This window comes from Cervus elaphus, chromosome 26 (genome assembly GCF_910594005.1).
Source record: "Cervus elaphus chromosome 26, mCerEla1.1, whole genome shotgun sequence".
NCBI lineage: Eukaryota > Metazoa > Chordata > Mammalia > Artiodactyla > Cervidae > Cervus > Cervus elaphus.
In genome coordinates this window covers 30,381,636-30,400,942 of record NC_057840.1, presented here as the reverse complement: position 1 = coordinate 30,400,942, position 19,307 = coordinate 30,381,636, and the positions used below count along the sequence as shown (strand labels likewise).

Here is a 19,307-nt window from a genome sequence, read left to right as displayed (position 1 = left end):
GTTACATGATGAGTGCACTTGTCAAAATTCATCTCACTGAAGTGTATATTTAATATTGCTGTATTTCACTGTATGCAAATTTCAACTAAAAACTATAAATAATTCTAAATTCCACTTAGGCTCATTTATACCATCTCTTTACATGAGGGCAGAAATAGTTATTTCCAAGTCTGAATATATTGATATACATTTGTTATGAAAGATAACATTTTGATGTCTTGTAGGATCACTTTCATGCACCTTAGACTGGGAGCTGATTGTCATAGGACTTGAAAATGTCTAGAAAACTGAGACTTATGTGTAGCAATCTGGTAGGCAGAGGAGCTTGAATCTGATGTGGTTTCTAGCACTTTCCATAAGACTGACACAATGTCAATTATCCATATTACATAATGCAGATGGGGAAGTAGAGATTGGGGGGGGAGAGGACATTGAATGAAGTTTTCATAAGCAGTTTGGTTTTAATGTTACCAAAAAGACCTCCTAGCTTTCTACAATATTCCCTTGCTACTCTGATGAAAATTTAAATCTCACAATTGGAAATTCTTTTATTTGTTCTTTCTAAAGCACAGCACATAAGCTCTTGCCATCTTTCATACTGCTTGATAAATAAATTTTTAAGAAACTTCTCCAGGATAAAGTTTTGATTAGGGAAGGGAACACTTTGAAGAACTAAGGGAAGGCCACGTGTCTGTAAGAATTTATGGATTGAATTTAGCTTATTTGCTTTAACTTGGAATAGTTTCATTGTAGTTGTTAATGACAGGACTATTTTCTCAGGAAATTTAAATAATTGATTTTATATCAGTGAATGATAAACTGGAGTTACATTTAGAAAAGTTAACACTAAACATTATCTTGAAGTTTCAAGGCAAAAAAAGTGGTTGATTGGACCTTCATCTATATTTTTGAGCCACATAATGTTGCAAGAAACACATTTTGAATAGAAAATATCATCTGATTCTTTCACATTTCAAACATAATTGTAATTTGATAAAGAATGTTCCATTTTTCTGCATTTTTTTCAGATGATATTACACTAAAAGGCAACATTTGGACTGTAGAATACAGCTAGTGAGAACATAAGTAATGTAAATTTAGGCAGAGATTAGCTTCTTCATATGAAATAAGACCAGTGATCAAATAAATTCAACATGATTTTGGTGACTAAAGCAAAAATGCAAAGTATATGATGTCTGGTTCATATGTTAATAAATTTTCAAACAAATCAAACAATATCATTCCAAAAGCTACTAAAATCAGCTAGTACAATATTAAGATCCCTAAAGCTTAGTTCATTATTATTGTCATAAAACCCAACTCCCATATGAATTCTGAAAGCAAACATACCCTTTGTGCCTCACCTGATGGTCTAAACATCATTTTTTTCAGGATTCCCTAGAACTCTTGGGTGTTGAAAGTTACCTCATGCTGAATCCCACAATTCCATACTAAACTTAATGTATCTTCTGAACAGACTTTCATTTTGGAGAATATGCACGCATTCCTCACAGTTTGGAAAAGAACAGAAGGCTTTCACACATGTCCACTTTTAGTTTTATCCAATCATTAGCTTTCTGAATAACTTTTCTGGACAATATTTTTGCAAGTTTTTCCATTTTTTCCTTATTTTCTTTCTATGGACTTCAACCCTTTTACCTGAATCTTATCCAGGTTTTCGTTTCAGTTTTCATCTAGAGGTAAGTGTCTGCACATTATGGGATTGAATCTAAAATAGGTAACAGGAAATAACAGAAGGTCGAGTATTACATGGGTTTTTCTGCATCTGCAGCGCTGTTGGTAACTTCAGCTTGGTTTTCAAGCGTGTGTCTGTCACAGTGTTTCCCACATCACTCTCATAACGTCCAGTGCCCAACATTCAATGTCCTAGGCACACTAATGGGATGTCTGACCAAAGACATTTACACTCATTCATTGCTGATACTGAAGGTTTAGTTGGAAGCAAACTTCCCTCTTGATCATTTTCCAAATGCACACATTGCAAAGTAGCCTGGAGCAGCAGATGCAGCTCTGGTGGCCTACCACATCTTATACTGACAGCCTTCCGACTACTAAGAGCTAGTAATAAAAGCTGTTTTTGGCATTATCCCTCTGTTTACCATGGTACCTACTGCAGCTACCTTAAGACTTCTGGGATTTCTTGCTATTCCTATCATTAGTGTGTATCCCATTCTATCCTTGAGAATATTTCCCAAAGTTTGACTATCATAAAATGCAGGGCTCCAATTCATTTTGACAGTTCCAATGATGACATTTTGTGAAAACACATCTTATCTTCATTTTTGACAGAGTTCCTTACATTCTCCCAAGGACATATGAAACGATTCCAACATGAAGCTAATATGGTGCCTGTACTTCCACCACAAATGCAGTCAAAGAACTGATAAACTGGTTTGTGTGTGAGTTCCACTGATTTCCATAATGTCTGAAGAGTTGTCACATCCCTTATTCCTCCATCATCAATTGTGCAAGTTCTTCCTTTCACTGGATTCATGTAGCCAAAGTAAAGCCAACATTTTTCTAACTGCAGTCTGAAAAATGCCATCTTTAATTTGTCTCAGTTCTAAAAAATATGGAATAATTCTTTCCTTGGCAGCCACTCCTTTTCCCTCAGGAAATTTCTGAAGATGAAAGTCACTTCTTCAATCCATTAATGCAGAGCTTTGGGTCAGTTGTTCTTAATGCTTGAATGAATGCCCAGATTCTGTCATCAATACTTATCCTGGCAGTTTTTTCTTGTTGAAGAGGTAAATGTTTTTTCTTCTCTCCATTTTTGTCTTTGCTCCTAGTCTTGCTTACTTTTAACTGCCTCTTCCTGGAACTGAATCATACTTTAATTTGGTAACGAGTACACCAGTATACCTACCTATACTAAAGCTCGTCCACCTTCATTGAAATGAGTAAGAGAATTTGCAGTACTTTGTTTAGTATTAATAGAAACTAGAGGAAGCTCAGGTGTCCCACTTGGACTTAAAAGCTTGTCCATAGCATATAAAGAAGATTCTGAGTCCAGCTTCTTACAAGTCAGGACACCAGTAACTGAAGAATTGTATTTTCTCTTTTCAGTGTTTCTACTTTCAATTTATAATTTGTCTTGGAAATGTTTATTTCCTTTTTTTGAGACTTTCCCCCTCATCTTTCAAGTATGAATTAATATGATTTGATAAAAGGTAGAATGACTCTACAAATTGTGTGGGTAAACCATTTATGCTATGAAAATGACTTTGTTTACTCTTTCTTCATCTTTATACCCTGACTTCTCTTTTCTGCTGATTCAACACTATTTTTTCAGAGATTTGGCAGTTTGCTTAACATTTACCTGTTTTCATTGGCCACTATAGGATACTTTTCTTAATATTTGATAACTTGCCTTACTGAGCTAAACATGAAATCACTTCACTCTGATTGCCAAAACAGCCTTTGAAACAAACTTCAAGGGTGACATATGAATGCTCACTTTTCTAAGTCCCTTAGGAGCACAAATGCTAAATTTAAAAATTCTAATATATAAACCTTGGTTGCTTGTAGAGTACCAGTGTTACTTGAAGTATGTGCTTCATTTTGGTCTGTTTACATTTCATTTTGCTTATACGAAATCCTCTTTGTAGGCTGATGTGGCTTATCCTCCAATAATGCTGAGGTGGGCCTAAGAAATACAGTTGCTTGCTTCTCTACTTCTTCAAAAGACCATTTGCATTATGGGATGCAGGCTGAAACTGCTTCTGTAGCAGTGGCAATTCTCCTCTTCCTGGCGTTGACATTGGACTGGAGCTGGCTTGCAACAGCTGAGCTTTCAATGCAAACAGAAGAGCAGCACCCTGAACCCTATTAGCCCCTCAGTTTCCTCTTGCCGCCAGTGGAAGTTAAGTTAAGGTTATTTACCTTTCAATGTTTCCAAAGGCATACTCCAAGAGCTAAGAAATTACATCTTGAAAATGCAAGTGGACAGGTATTTCTATGACTGGAGTATGGGAAAATGGAGTCATCATCTTTGAATCTGTTCATTTTTCTTTAGTGTCTGTTTTACTACCAATATACTATTTGGTTAACCAAACTGGGAGATACCCTTTGTTCCTTCTTGCTGTTTGTCATCCCTTTGGATTAATAACTACATACTGAGTTTGTTTCTTAGCTAGTTCTTTGTCTTCTTCTTCCTTTCTTTGACCTGTATCTGAAACAGCTTGTACTCTTGTTTGGACTATTGTGCGGCCTTCTGATGGTCTTCCTATCTCTAGTCTTTTTGCCTTTAATTTCATACCCGTAAAGTCATCAAAGTATCTGAAATGTAAATCTCATCATGTCAATACACTTCTTAAAGGCCCCACCTCCCACCTCCCAGCCCTGCATAGCCTAAGCTGCAATCACCAATGATGGGAAGATTTTGTCCTTACAGATAATTTGCCTTGAGTTCAGTGTTTAAACAGCTTGAATCTGAGTATCTTTAGGATTGTACTCATACTCCTCAAATTTCCCACCCACATACTCCTCCTTACCCCTAATCATTGGGATTACTTAACTGGCAGCGAAAAAATTTGGAATCAGATCCCTGGTTTATAGAGTCCCACCTTTCTAACCAGGCTTGAAGGCTCCTCTCCACTTGACCCTTACTTACCTTTCCAGCCTCTTACCTCATAACTTAGCGACTAAAAAACCAGATTGTGTTGGATTTTGCCTCAGCATGTCTTTGATCACTGACTCAGTTCAGGATTCCTCTAGGCAGAGGTACCTATCCTTTCTACCACTGTGCATATCATATGTAACATCACAGCTCTCTTTTTACCTTCAGTCTCCTCCATGAGACTGTGAGTTCTTTGAAGGTAAGGGTTGTATAATATTAACATTAGAAATCCAAGTCCCCCAAACATCTTACCTATTAAAAGCTCAATTAATGATTTTTGATACTAAACTAAAGAAGACTGCTTACAGAAGATGTCCAAGGAATGTATTTAAAGTATCCAGATGATTGCTGGACACAAGGAGATGGAACTTTTTGATTTTTTTCCTTAAAAGATAAGGTTAAACAGTGACCCAATGAGCCTAAAGCTGTTAAGTGATTCTGATAAGAAAAAGCTTTGCACCCACCTGAGGCTCAAAGCGAGGTGCTTGTTTTTCTTTGGCTGTCTTTTCTTTCTCAGAAGACTTTTCTTTACCTTTTCTTGTTGCTTTAGAAGTTCCTGAAGATTTTTGTCCCTCACTAATAGTGTGGGAATCTGGACTCCCTAAAGTAATTAATTCCTCATGTTTCTCTCCATGTGCTAGCAGAAAAAAAGGAAACCGGTGAGTTATGATATAACGTATCATATAGGAAAAGGGAAGAAGTCAAAGAAAAATGGTTAGTACAGACCTTTGGGGTTTTTTTTTTTCTTTTCTTTTTTTAAACAAACAAGTAAGCAAATGAACAGAATTTTTATAACGACCTATGAGACTCACTTTTATTCAATTGAGAGATAATTCACATACTATAAACTCCCCACTGAAATTATAAATCTGTAGTTTTGGTTTATTCATAAAGTTATGTAATGATCACTACTATCTCATTTATTCCTGATCTGGATATTTTTAGGTCCTTTTCTTGCCTAATTGCCTTGACTAATATCTTCAGTACAATGTTGAATTGATCTATCTCTGTTTTAATATTTATTAATCCCTTCCCACTGCCTATTTGGGTTTAGTTTTTTCTTTCTTTTCCAGTTTTCTAGTTGTTTTTTTTTTTTAAAGTGGAAAGCTAAGTTATTGATTTGAGATCTTTGTTCATTTTAAATGCAAGCATTTATAGCTATAAATTTCCCTCTTAATACTGCTTTCATTGGGCTTCCCAGGTGGTGCTAGCGGTAAAGAACCCGCCTGCCAATGCGGGAGACATAAGAGATATGGGTTCAATCCCTGGGTAGGGAAGATCCTCTGGAAGACTGCATGACAACTCACTCCAGTATTCTTGCCTGGAGAATTCCATGGACAGAGGAGCCTGTTGGGCCATGGTCCACAGGGTCATAAAGAGTTGGACATGACTGAAGTGACTTAGCACGCAGGCAGGCACTGCTTTCATGGCATCTGGTATGTTTTGCTATATTGTTAATTGTTTTTCATTCATCTCTAAGTACTTTTAAACTTCCCTTATAGTGCACTTCATTTCTTCATGTGGATATGAGTTACTGCCTAGTATCCTTTGATTTCAGCCTGAATGCCTTCCTCCAGTGTTTCTCATAGAGCAGATTTGTTGGTAACATTTTTTTTTTTTCAGTTTTTGTTTTTCTGGAAATGAGGCTTTGAAAGAGATTCAGTTCCATTTTCCTGTTCCAGGAACACAGACTGTTAGATTTCAAAGATACTGCTTTGCTGGAGACCATGGGATGGGACTGGGACAAGTAAAAACCCTATAAACCTTCCTGTCCTTAAAGAGATAGGGTCCTTTTTCTGGAAAAGAGCCTTTGGTGATTTCCAGAATTCTAAGAGTTGATTCTGATAATCTCTGCTAGTTTTTTTTTTTTATTGTTTTTATGGAGGATTTAATTTTTTGAATCCTTTCTTCCTTTTTTTGGTATTTCCATTGATGTTCTCCTGGATTTCTTTTCTTCTTTTAAGCTTCTGAGTTATCTCTGCACGATGTTTGTCTGGAGCAGAATCCTGAGGGAATGGAGAGTTCACATAGGCCAGTTTTCTCACAGCTGCCTGGAGACCTTGTCATAAGAGCATGAAATAGCAAAAAGCTCTGTGGAAGTAGGTGAGATTCCATTCCAAACAGCTCAGCTCTTGAATGTGATGAGTAGGCAAAGTAAAAAGCAGACTGATTTAACTTGTGGGCAGAAAAGTGAAAATATAAGACCACAGAAAAAAAATAAGGTTACTTAAATGAAAGTAAGAGCGAGGCACAAGGGTAGAGAAATGATGAATCATGGCAACTGAACCAAGAGACAAAGAAGAAAGGAAGACAAAGATTTTTATAGGAAGCCACACAGTAAAATCACCTTTTATCAGAAACCCAGGAGAGAATGTAGAGACACTGCAAAGGGTATATTTTCTCTTTGGTTTTTTGAGACCCTTGGTTAGCCAAAAACTTTGAGGGTGAAAAAGCACTACTCACACAGAAATGGGAGCCCATGTATTTCAGCACTGCTTCCCTGCAGAGCTCCTCATGGTGCCTCTGGTACATACAGATGGTGCAGTACCAGCTCTCCATCTGTAGCCCAGGTATGAGAAAACTAGGCCTTTACCAGTCTCATTGGCTAGAGCTACCACCTTGGTTTCTTACCCCAGTAAAATCCAGGTCCCAGAGGTCTCAAGGGCAGCAAAGTCAGGATTTAACTATATGTTAGAGATCTATCTGGCCAGTGCTACATAACAGGATCTCATAAAAGCTGGAGTAGAGGAAGTCATTCTTTTTACCTTGTGCTGCCAGACAACTCTGTTACCAGTAATGCTATGCTTATCATAAAGCAGCAATTCACAATTGTAATGAATGTATGAATTACTCAGAGAGACTGAAAAAATGTAGATCCTGAAGCTCAAACCTCAGAGAGTCAAACCCCTTAGAGTTTAATATTGTTGTGTTCACTTGCTCAGTTGTGTCCAACTCTTGCAACCCCACTGGACTACAGCACACTAGGCTTTCCTCTCCTTCACTGTCTCCTGGAGTTTTCTCAAACATATGCATTGAGCTGTTCATGCCATCCAACCTTCTCATCCTCTGTCACCCCCTTCTCCTCCTGCATTCATCTTTCCCAGCATCAGGGTCTTTTCCAATGAGCCAGTTCTTTGCATCAGGTGGCCAAAGTATTGGAGCTTCAGCTTCAGCATCAGTACTTCCAATGAATATTCAGGATTGATTTCCTTTAGGATTACCTGGTTTGATCTCCTTGCAGTCCAAGGGACTCTCAAGAATCTTCAGTCTTCTTCAACACCACAGTTCAAAAGCGTCAGTTCTTCAGTGCTCAGCCTTCTTTATGGTCCAACTCTCACATCTGTACATGACTACTGGAAAAACCATAGTTTCGACTATATAGACCTTTGGCAGCAAAGTGATGTTTCTGCTTTTTAATACACTGTCTAGGTTTGTCATAGCTCTTCTTCCAAGAAGCAAGCATTTTTAACTGAGATGGAACCCAGGAATATATAGTTTTAAAACTACCTCAAGTAGTTCTGAGCCATATTTGAGAAAGACTTTTAAGCAGTGTATACAGCTTTTCCTTTCCATTGAAGCAAATGCTACAAAGAGCTGGGCTGAGGGGAAGGATACCACTATGTGAGAGTTCAATGAAGCTGAAGGTACCTTTGGTTTTTATTCTTTTTTATTTATTTTATTTTTTAAAAAATGTATTTATTTTAATTGGAAGCTAATTACAATATTGTAGTGGTTTTTGCCATACATTGACATGAATCAGCCATGGGTGTACATGTGTTCCCCATCCTGAACCCTCCTCCCACCTCCCTCCCCATCCCATCCCTCTGGGTCATCCCAGTGCACCAGCCCAGAGTACTCCGTCTCATGCATTGAACCTGGGCTGACGATCTGTTTCACCCTCGATAATATACATGTCTCAATGCTATTCTCTCAAGTCATCCCACCCTCGCCTTCTCCCACAGAGTCCAAAAGACTGTTCTATACATCTGTGTCTCTTTTGCTGTCTCACATATAGGGTTATCATTACCATCTTTCTAAATTCCATATATATGCGTTAGTATACTGTATTGGTGTTTTTCTTTCTGACTTCACTCTGTATAATACGCTCCGGTTTCATCCATCTCATTAGAACTGATTCAAATGTATCATTTTTAATGGCTGAGTAATATTCCATTGTGTATATGTACCACAGCTTTCTTATCCATTCGCCTGCTGATGGACATGTAGGTTGCTTCCATGTCCCGGCTATTACAAACAGTGCTGAGATGAACATTGGGGTACACGTGTCTCTCTCAATTCTGGTTTCCTCAGTGTGTATGCCCAGAAGTGGGATTACTGGGTCATATGGCAGTTCTATTTCCAGTTTTTAAAGGAATCTCCACACTGTTCTCCATAGTGGCTGTATTACTTTGCATTCCCACCAACAGTGTAAGAGGGTTCCCTTTTCTCCACATCCTCTCCAGCATTTATTGTTTGTAGACTTTTGGATAGCAGCCATTCTGACCAGCGAGAGATGGTACCTCATTGTGGTTTAGATTTGCATTTCTCTGATAATGAGTGATGTTGAGCATCTTTTCATGTGTTTGTTAGCCATCTGTATGTCTTCTTTGGAGAAATGTCTGTTTAGTTCTTTGGCCCATTTTTGATTGGGTCATTTATTTTTCTGGAATTGAGCTGTGGGAGCTGCTTGTATATTTTTGAGATTAATTCTTTGTCAGCTGCTTTGTTTGCTATTATTTTCTCCCATTTGGAAGGCTGTCTTTTTACCTTGCTTATAGTTTCCTTTACTGTGAAAAAGCTTTTAAGTTTAATTAGGTCCCATTTGCTTATTTTTGCTTTTATTTCCATTTCTCTGGGAGGTGGGTCATAGAAGATTCTGCTGTGATTTATGTCAGAGAGTGTTTGCCTATGTTCTCCTCTAGGAGTTTTATAGTTTCTGGTCTTACATTTAGATCTTTAATCCATTTTGAGTTTATTTTTGTGTATGGTGTTAGAAAGTGTTCTAGTTTCATTCTTTTACAAGTGGTTGACCAGTTTTCCCAGCACCACTTGTTAAAGAGATTGTCTTTTCTCCATTGTATATTCTTGCTTCTTTTGTCAAAGATAAGGTGTCCATAGGTGCATGGATTTATCTCTGGGCTTTCTATTTTGTTCCATTGATCTATATTTCTGTCTTTGTGCCAGTATCATACTGTCTTGATGACTGTGGCTTTGTAGTGGAGCCTGAAGTCAGGCAGGTTGATTCCTCCAGTTCCATTCTTCTTTCTCAAGATTGCTTTGGCCTTTCGAGGTTTTTTGTATTTCCATACAAATTGTGAAATTATTTGTTCTAGTTCCGTGAAAAATACTGTTGGTAGCTTGATAGGGATTGCATTGAAGCTATAGATTGCTTTGCGTAGTATACTCATTTTCACTATATTGATCCTTCCAATCCATGAACATGATATATTTCTCCATCTATTTGTGTCCTCTTTGATTTCTTTCATCAGTGTTTTATAGTTTTCTATATATAGGTCTTTCGTTTCTTTAGGTAGATATATTCTTAGGTATTTTATTCTTTTCATTGCAATGGTGAATGAAATTGTTTCCTTAATTTCTCTTTCTGTTTTCTCATTGTTAGTGTACAGGAATGCAAGGGATTTCTGTGTGTTAATTTTATATCCTACAACTTTACTATATTCATTGATTAGCTTTAGTCATTTTCTGGTGGAGTCTTTAGGGTTTTCTACGTAGAGGATCATGTCATCTGCAAACAGTGAGAGTTTTACTTCTTTTCCTATCTGGAGTCCTTTTATTTCTTTTTCTGCTCTGATTGCTGTGGCCAAAACTTCCAAAACTATGTTGAATAGTAGTGGTGAGAGTGGGCAACCTTGTCTTGTTCCTTACTTTAAGGGAAATGCTTTCAATTTTTCACCATTGAGGATAATATTTGCTGTGGGTTTGTCATATATAGCTTTTATTATGTTGAGGTATGTTCCTTCTGTGCCTGCTTTCTGGAGGGCTTTTATCAAAAATGGATGTTGAATTTTGTCAGAAGCTTTCTCTGCATCTATTGAGATAATCATATAGTTTTTATCTTTCAATTTGCTAATGTGGTGTATTACATTGATTGATTTGTGGATATTAAAGAATCCTTGCATCCCTGGGATAAAGCCCACTTGATCATGATGTATGACCTTTTTAATATGTTGTTGGATGTTGTTTGCTAGAATTTTGTTAAGGGTTTTTGCATCTATGTTCATCAGTGATATTGGCCTATAGTTTTCTTCTTTTGTGGCATTTTTATCTGGTTTTGGTATTAGGGTGATGGTGGCCTCATAGAATGAGTTTGGAAGTTTACCTTTCTCCGCAATTTTCTAAGTATTTGAGTAGGATAGGTGTTAGCTCTTCTCTAAATTTTTGGTAGAATTCAGCTGTGAAGCCGCCTGGTCCTGGACTTTTGTTTGCTGGAAGATTTCTGATTATAGCTTCAATTCCCATGCTTGTGATGGGTCTGTTAAGATTTTATATTTCTTCCTGGTTCAGCTTTGGAAAGTTATACTTTTCTAAGAATTTTTCCATTTCTTTCTAGTTGTCCATTTTATTGGTATATAGTTGCTGATAGTAGTCTCTTATGATATTTGGTATTTCTGTGTTGTTTGCTGTGATCTCTCCATTTTCATTTCTAATTTTGTTGCTTTGATTCTTCTCCCTTTGTTTCTTGATGAGTCTGGCTAATGGTTTGTCAATTTTATTTATCTTCTCAAAGAACCAGCTTTTAGCTTTGTTGATTTTTGCTATGGTCTCTTTTGTTCCTTTTGCATTTATTTCTGCCCTAATTTTTAAGATTTCTTTTCTTCTACTAACCCTGGGGTTCTTAATTTCTTCCTTTTCTAGTTGCTTTAGGTGTAGAGTTAGATTATTTATTTGACTTCTTTCTTGTTTCTTGAGGTAAGCCTGTAATGCTATGAACCTTCCCCTTAGCACTGATTTTATAGTGTCCCATAGGTTTTGGGTTGTTGTGTTTTCATTTTCATTTGTTTCTATGCATATTTTGATTTCTTTTTTTTTATTTCTTCTGTGATTTTTTGGTTATTCAGAAGTGTGTTGTTTAGCCTCCATATGTCGGAATTTTTAATAGTTTTTTTTTTCCTGTAATTGACATCTAATCTTACTGTGTTGTGGTCAGAAAAGATGCTTGGAATGATTTCAATTTTTTTGAATTTATCAAGGCTAGATTTATGGCCCAGGATATGATCTATTCTGGAGAAGGTTCCATGTGCACTTGAGAAAAAGGTGAAATTCATTATTTTGGGGTGAAATGTCCTATAAATATCAATCAGGTCTAACTGGTCCATTGTATCATTTAAAGTTTGTGTTTCCTTGTTAGTTTTCTGTTTAGTTGATCTATCCATAGGTGTTAGTGGGGTATTAAAGACTCCCACTATTATTGTGTTATTGTTAATTTCCCCTTTCATACTTGCTAGCATTTGCCTTACATATTGCGGTGCTCCTATGTTGGGTGCATATATATTTATAATTATTATATCTTCTTGGATTGATCCTTTGATCATTATGTAGTGTCCTTCTTTATCTCTTTTCACAGCCTTTATTTTAAAGTCTATTTTATCTGATATGAGTATTGCTACTCCTGCTTTCTTTTGGTCTCCATTTGCATGAAATAGCTTTTTCCAGCTCTTCACTTTCAGTCTGTATGTTTTCTTTGTTTTGAGTTGGGTCTCCTGTAGACAGCATATATAGGGGTCTTGTTTTTGTACCCATTCAGCCAGTCTTTGTCTTGTGGTTGGGGCATTCAACCCATTTACATTTAAGATAATTACTGATAAGTATGATCCTGTTGTCATTTAGTTTGTTGTTTTGGGTTCGAGTTTATACACCTTTTCTGTGTTTCTTGTCTAGAGAAGATCCTTTAGCATTCGTTGAAGAACTGGTTTGATGGTGCTGAATTCTCTGAGCTTATGCTTGTCTGTAAAGTTTTGATTTCTCCTTCATATTTGAATGAGATCCTTGCTGGATACAGTAACCTGGGTTGTAGGTTTTTCTCTTTCATCCCTTTAAGCATGTCCTGACGTTCCCTTCTGGCCTGAAGAGTTTCTATTGAAAGATCAGCTGTTATCCTTATAGGAATCCCTTTGTGTGTTATTTGTTGTTTTTCCCTTGCTGCTTTTAATAATTGTTCTTTGTGTTTGATTTTTGTTAATTTGATCAATATGTGTCTTGGGGTCTTTTGCCTTGGGTTTATCCTGTTTGGGACTCTCTGGGTTTCTTGGACTTGGGTGACTATTTCCTTCCCCATTTTAGTTTTCACCTCTTATCTCCTCAAGTATTTTCTCGTGTCCTTTCTTTTTGTCTTCTTCTTCTGGGACTCCTATGATTTGAGGTCCCTGAGGTTGTCCTCATTTCTTTTAATTCTTTTTTCCTCTCTGCTTCATTTATTTATTTCTACCATTCTATCTTCTACCTCACTTATCCTATCTTCTGCCTCCGTTATTCTACTGTTGATTCCCTCCAGAGTGTTTCTGGTCTCATTTATTGCATTATTCATTATTGATTGACTCTTTTATTTCTTCTAGGTCCTTGTTAAACATTTCTTGCATCTTCTCAATCATTGTCTCCAGGCTATTTATCTGTAACTCCATTTTGTTTTCAAGATTTTGGATCATTTTTACTATCATTATTCTGAATTCTTTTTCAGGTAGACTCCCTAGCTCCTCCTCTTTTGTTTGGTTTGGGGGGTATTTATCATGTTCCTTTACCTGTTGAGTATTTCTCTGCCTTTTCATCTTGTTTAGATTGCTATGTTTGGGGTGGCCTTTCTGTAGTCTGGCAGTTTGTAGTTCCTCTTTATTGTGGCGGTTCCTCCCTATGGGTGGGGTTGGACGAGTGGCTTGTCAAGGTTGGGAAAGCTTGCATCAGTGTGCTGGTGGGTGGAGCTGGATTTCTTCTCTCTGGAGTACAATGAAGTGTCCAATAGTGAGTTTTGAGATGTCTATAGGTTTGGTGTGACTTTGGGTAGCCTGTATATTGAAGCTGAGGGCTATGTTTCTCTGTTGCTGAAGAATTCGTGTGGTATGTCTTGCTCTGGAACTTGTTGGCTCTTGGGTGGTGCTTGGTTTCTGTGTAGGTATGGAGGCTTTTGGATGAGCACTTATGGATTAATGTTCCCTGGAGTCAGGAGTTCTCTGGTGTTTTCAGATTTTGGACTTAAGCCTCCTGCCTCTGGTTTTCAGTCTTATTCTTACAATAGCCTCAAGACTACTCCATCCAATTATAAAACATCTAGGTTAATGGTGAAAAGATTCTCCACAGTGAGGGATACCAAGAGAGGTTCACAGAGTTACATGGAGAAGAGAAGAGGGAGGAGGCAGATAGAGGTGACCAGGAGGAGAAGAGGGGGAATCAAAAGGGGAGACAGCAATCTAGCCAGTAATCAATTCCCTATGTGTTCTCCACAGTCTGGATCCCTCAGAGAGGTTCACGGAGTTACACAGAGAAGAGAAGAGGGAGGAAGGAGATAGAGGTGACCAGGAGGAGAAAAGTGGGAATCAAAAGGAGAGAGACAGATCTAGCCAGTAATCAGTTCCCTAAGTGTTCTCCACATCCCAGAACACACAAGGAGATTCATAGAGTTGGGTAGAGAAGAGAAGGGCAGGGGGAGGAGATAGAAGTGACCTGGGGGAGAAAAAGGAGAGTCAAAAGGGGGAGGGGGAGAGAGTAATCAAGCCAGTTATCACACTCCTAAGTAAAAATGGGTACTGAAGATTGGATTCTTAAAGGTACAAAGTTGATAACAAATACCAAAAAGCAAAGATTTAAAATCTAGAGTAGTTAGACTCTCAATAATACAATATTAAAAAAAAAATCACAAAAATTATAAAAAATATGTATGAAGTTTTCCTTAAAAATAGGGTCTTTTTTTTTTTTGCAAGGTAATAGTAGGTTATAAAAGTGAATATTAAAGGAGTAATAGAGGACTTAAAAGTTAAAAAAATTAATTAAAAAATGATAATGGTAAAAATATATTTAAGAATTCTCTGAACCTGTTGTGGGCAGTGTGGGGCCAGTTCAGTTTCAGATAGTTCCTTGTTCCAGCTTATACTTCTCAAGATGTATAGGCCCCTTCCAACGTAGTCAGTGCTAACTACAGGGTTTTAATCTGTCGCACCTGTCACTTCCAAAGCGGTTCCCTCTGTTTATTTTGGCTTCTGTTTGTAGGTCTCTTCAGTGTCTAATTTCTGCCATGACACAAAGGGGTGAAGGTGATCATTTATTTAGGCTCACTAGTTCAGTCGTGCTGTGGGGAGGGAGGAAGACTGCAAACAAATATCACTGGCGTGTGTGGGGAGTGCTCGCATCATCTCGGCCACATTGGGTTTGCCGCTGCTCATGGTGTGTGTGCTTTCCCAGTCTCCACTGCTCAGGCTCCAGGTTGCTCTGCCAAGGAACTGTCTAAAGCGGGCCCTGGGTTGCGTGCACTTCCCAGGTCTAAACCGCTCAGGCTCAGGTTCTCGGGTACTCCACAAAGGCGCAGACTAGGTGGGCCTGCATTTTGTGCCCTTCCCAGGTCCGAGCAGCTCAGGCGACCAGGCGCTTGGCGAGTGCACTCTCCCCAGGTTGAGGGGAGCATCTTATCGCCTCCCCTGTCTCAGCCACTCAGTTTCCTGGGTGCACAGTGGGAGCGCCGTCTCAGGTCTGCTGTGTGTCTCCTCTGGGGAGCTGATCTCTGGCTGCAACCCTCCAGAGGATGTCATCCGTCCAGAATCCCAGGAAGTCTTGGTTAGTGACTGGGAGCCTGCTCGCAGTTTGGTAGAGGATGCTGTCTCTGAGGCCGAGATTGCCCCTTTTCCAGTTCTGGCTGCCGCCTGCCTGCCTCCCTGCCTCTGGCAGGGGATGGGCCGGTCCACAGCTGGCTAGCTCTCCTCTGGTATTCGCTCAGTCCTTTGTTCTGTGAGTGGGCCAGCAGTGCCTTAGGTTAGGGCTTTTCATGGGATAGTTTTCTCTCTCTCTCTTTTTTCTCTCTCTCTGGCTATCCCACAGTTTGGGTTGCTATCTCACATTAGCTCCCTCAGATTGCCCTCAGGGCATTCAGGCCTGGTCCTTACCCTAAGAAATGCAGCCCGCGCCTCCCTGTTCAGCCCCTGCTTGCTGGTGGCAGATGTGAGTGTCTGGGCTACTTCTCTGCTGGAAGTTGCTGTTAAGGCATGTAATCTGTGGGTTTTATTTATTTATTTATTTTTCCTCCTGGTTATGTTGCCCTCTGAGATTCCAAAACTCCCCACAGACCCTCCTGTGAGAGGGTTTCCTTGTGTTTGGAAACTTCTCTTTTAAGACTCCCTCCCAGGACAGGTCTCCACCCCTAACTCTTTTGTCTCTCTTTTTATCTTTTATATTTTGTCCTACTTTCTTTTGAAGACAATGGGCTGCCTTTCTGGATGTCTGATGTCCTCTGCCAGCGTCCAGAAGTTGTTTTGTGGAATTTGCTCAGCATTCAGTGTTCTTTTGATGGATTTTTTTGGGGAGAAAGTGGTCTCCCCATCCTATTCCTCTGCCATCTTAGGGCCTCCCCCCTACTTTTGGTTTTTAGTTGTGTCTGATTCTCAGCCATGTCTGACTCTTTGCAACCCCATGGACTGCAGCACTCACTGATACTCTGTCCATGGGATTTTCTGGGCATGATTACTGGAGTGGGTAGCCAATTCCTACTCCAGGGAATCTTCCTGACACAGGGATTGAACCAATGTCTCTTAGTCAGTTCAGTCGCTCAGTCGTGTCTGACTCTTTGCTAACCCATGGACTGCAGCACACCAGGCCTCCCTGTCCATCACCAACTCCAGCTTGTGCTCATTCAGCCTGGCATTTCTCATGAGGTACACTGCATATAAGTTAAATAAACAGGGTGACAATATACAGCCTTGATGTACTCTTTTCCCAATTTGGAACCAGTCTGTTGTTCCATGTCCAGTTCTAACTGTTGCTTCCTGATCTGCATACAAATTTCTCAGGAGGCAGGTCAGGTGGTCTAGTATTTCCATCTCTTGAAGAATTTTCCACAGTTTGTTGTAATCCACACAACCAAAGGCTTTGGCGTAGTGAACAAAGCAGAAATAGATGTCTTTCTGGAACTCTCTTGCTTTTTTGATGATCCAGCAAATGTTGGCAATTTGATCTCTGGTTCCTCTGCCTTTTCCAAATCCAGCTTGAACATCTGGAAGTTCATGGTTCACGTACTGTTGAAGCCTGGCTTGGAGAATTTTGAGCATTACTTTGCTAGCATGTGATATGAGTGCAATTGTGCAGCAGTTTGAACATTCTTTGGCATTACCTTTCTTTGGGATTGGAATGAAATTAACCTTTTCCAGTCATGTGGCCACTGCTGAGTTTTCCAGATTTGCTGGCATATTGAGTGCAGAATTTAACAGCATCATCTTTTAGGATTTGATTATTCCAACTAGAATTGCATAACCTCCAATAGCTTTGTTCATAGTGATGCTTCCTAAAGCTCATTTGACTTCACATTCCAGGATGTCTGGCTCTAGGTGAGTAATCACAGCATTGTGGTTATCTGGGTCATGAAGATCTTTTTTGTATAGTTCTTCTGTGTATTCTTGCCATCTCTTCTTAATATTCTGCTTCTGTTAGGTCCATACCATTTCTGTCCTTTATTGAGTCCATCTTTGTATGAAATGTTCCCTTAGTATCTCCAGTTTTCTTGAAGAGATCTCTAGTCTTTCCCATTCTATTGTTTTCCATTTCTTTGCATTGATCACTGATTTAAGTGTTACTTATCTCTCCTTGCTATTCTTTGGAACTCTGCATTCAGATGGGTATATCTTTCCTTTTCTCCTTTCCCTATCACTTCTCTTCTTTTCATAGCTGTTTGTAAGGCCTCCTCAGATCAACCTTTTTGCCTTTTTGCATTTCTTTTTCTTGGGGAAATGGCCTTGATCCATGCCTCCTCTACAATGTCATGAACCTCTGTCCGTACTTCTTCAGACACTCTGTCTATCAGATCTAATCCTTTGAATCTATTTGTCACTTCCTCTGTATAGTCGTAAAGGATTTCATTTAGGTCAAACCTGAATGGTCTAGTGGTTTTCCCTACTTTCTTCAATTTCAGTCTGAATTTGGCAATAAGGAGTTCATGATCTGAGCCACAGTCAGCTCCGGGTCTTGTTTTTGCTGACTGTATAAAGCTTCTCCATCTTTGGCTGCAAAGAATATAATCAATCTGATTTCGGTATTTACCATCTGGTGATGTCCATATGTAGAGTCTTCTTTTGTGTTGTTGGAAGAGGGTGTTTGCTATGACCAGAGCGTTCTTTTGGCAAAACTTTGTTACATCTCTTGCATAACATGTTTTTATGTCTCTTTTATTGGCAGGAGAGTTCTTTACCACTCTTGCCATCTTGAAAGCTCTGACACCATGCCCATAGACTTTAAATAACCAACAAAGAACATGTGAAAGAAGATTATACCTATGAATAGTATCATACACTAGAGAAGGCAATGGCATCCCACTCCAGTAATCTTGCCTAGAAAATCCCACGGACGGAGGAGCCTGGTAGGCTGCAGTCCACGGGGTAGCGAAGAGTCGGACACGACTGAGCAACTTCACTTTCACTTTTAACTTTCATGCATTGGAGCAGGAAATGGCAAGACACTCCAGTGTTCTTGCCTGGAGAATCCCAGGGATGGCGGAGCCTGGTGGGCTGCCGTCTATGGGATCGCAGAGTTGGATACGACTGAAGCGACTTAGCAGCAGCAGTATCATACACTCTACGTTTTTAAGATGTTAACAAATGTCTGATGAAATGGAATCTCAAGCTGCCCCATTAGGTATTTCTGAGGCATTCTTTTCCTACCACTCATAGTTCTTAATGAGTCATACTGTTAGGCATATTTGATTCCACTCAAATTAGCATGTTCTAAGGAGGAGGGCATGGCAACCCACACCAGTATTCTTGTCTGGAGAACACCCATGGACAGAGGAGCCTGGTGGGCTACTGTCCATGGGGTAACAAAATCTGAAACGACTGAGTGACTAAGCACAAGTTGACATACGTGAGCATTACATAACTATAAATATTTATATATTCATATATATGTATGGTATTTATATTTACCAAGTTTTATATTTACTTATATTTTATTTATTTATATTTATATTTACCATATATATATTACATATATAAATTTACCATTATATATATATATATAAAACATATATAGCATTACATAACTATATATATTTATATATTCATATATATGTATGGTGTTTATATTTATATTTACCATATATATATATGTAACACAGACACCAATACAATTACAAAGTGGTAAATATAAATATAAACTTGGTAAATATAAACACCATACATAACCATACATATATATGTATATATATATAGATCTACATTTGGTTTCTTCAAAGACTCTGAACTGAAAATACACCATGCATATAGGTTTTCCTGTTCATATTTACCATGTGTGATTGTAATTGTATTGGTGTGTGCATGTGCTACATACATATACGAATATATAAACATATATAGTATCTACAACCTTTGGTTTCTTTGAAGACCTTGAACTGGATACACCATGCATGTATTGTGTGTGAGAAAAAGCAACAATAATAATTATTTAAATTCAGGAAATTATTTTATATTTC

At 38.6% G+C, this 19,307-nt stretch overlaps 1 protein-coding gene and 1 pseudogene across 1 annotated transcript in view; both read right to left on the bottom strand.

Annotated features, from left to right (window-relative positions):
• The window catches only part of ADGB (androglobin), a 178,598-nt gene that overhangs the window by 17,625 nt on the left and 141,666 nt on the right, over nucleotides 1-19,307 (bottom strand). The window contains exon 30 of the mRNA XM_043888501.1: nucleotides 5,104-5,276. Coding sequence (XP_043744436.1) covers nucleotides 5,104-5,276 — 173 coding nt within the window. The remainder of the gene's footprint in view (nucleotides 1-5,103; nucleotides 5,277-19,307) is intronic.
• Nucleotides 1,509-4,277, bottom strand: LOC122684080 (annotated as a pseudogene).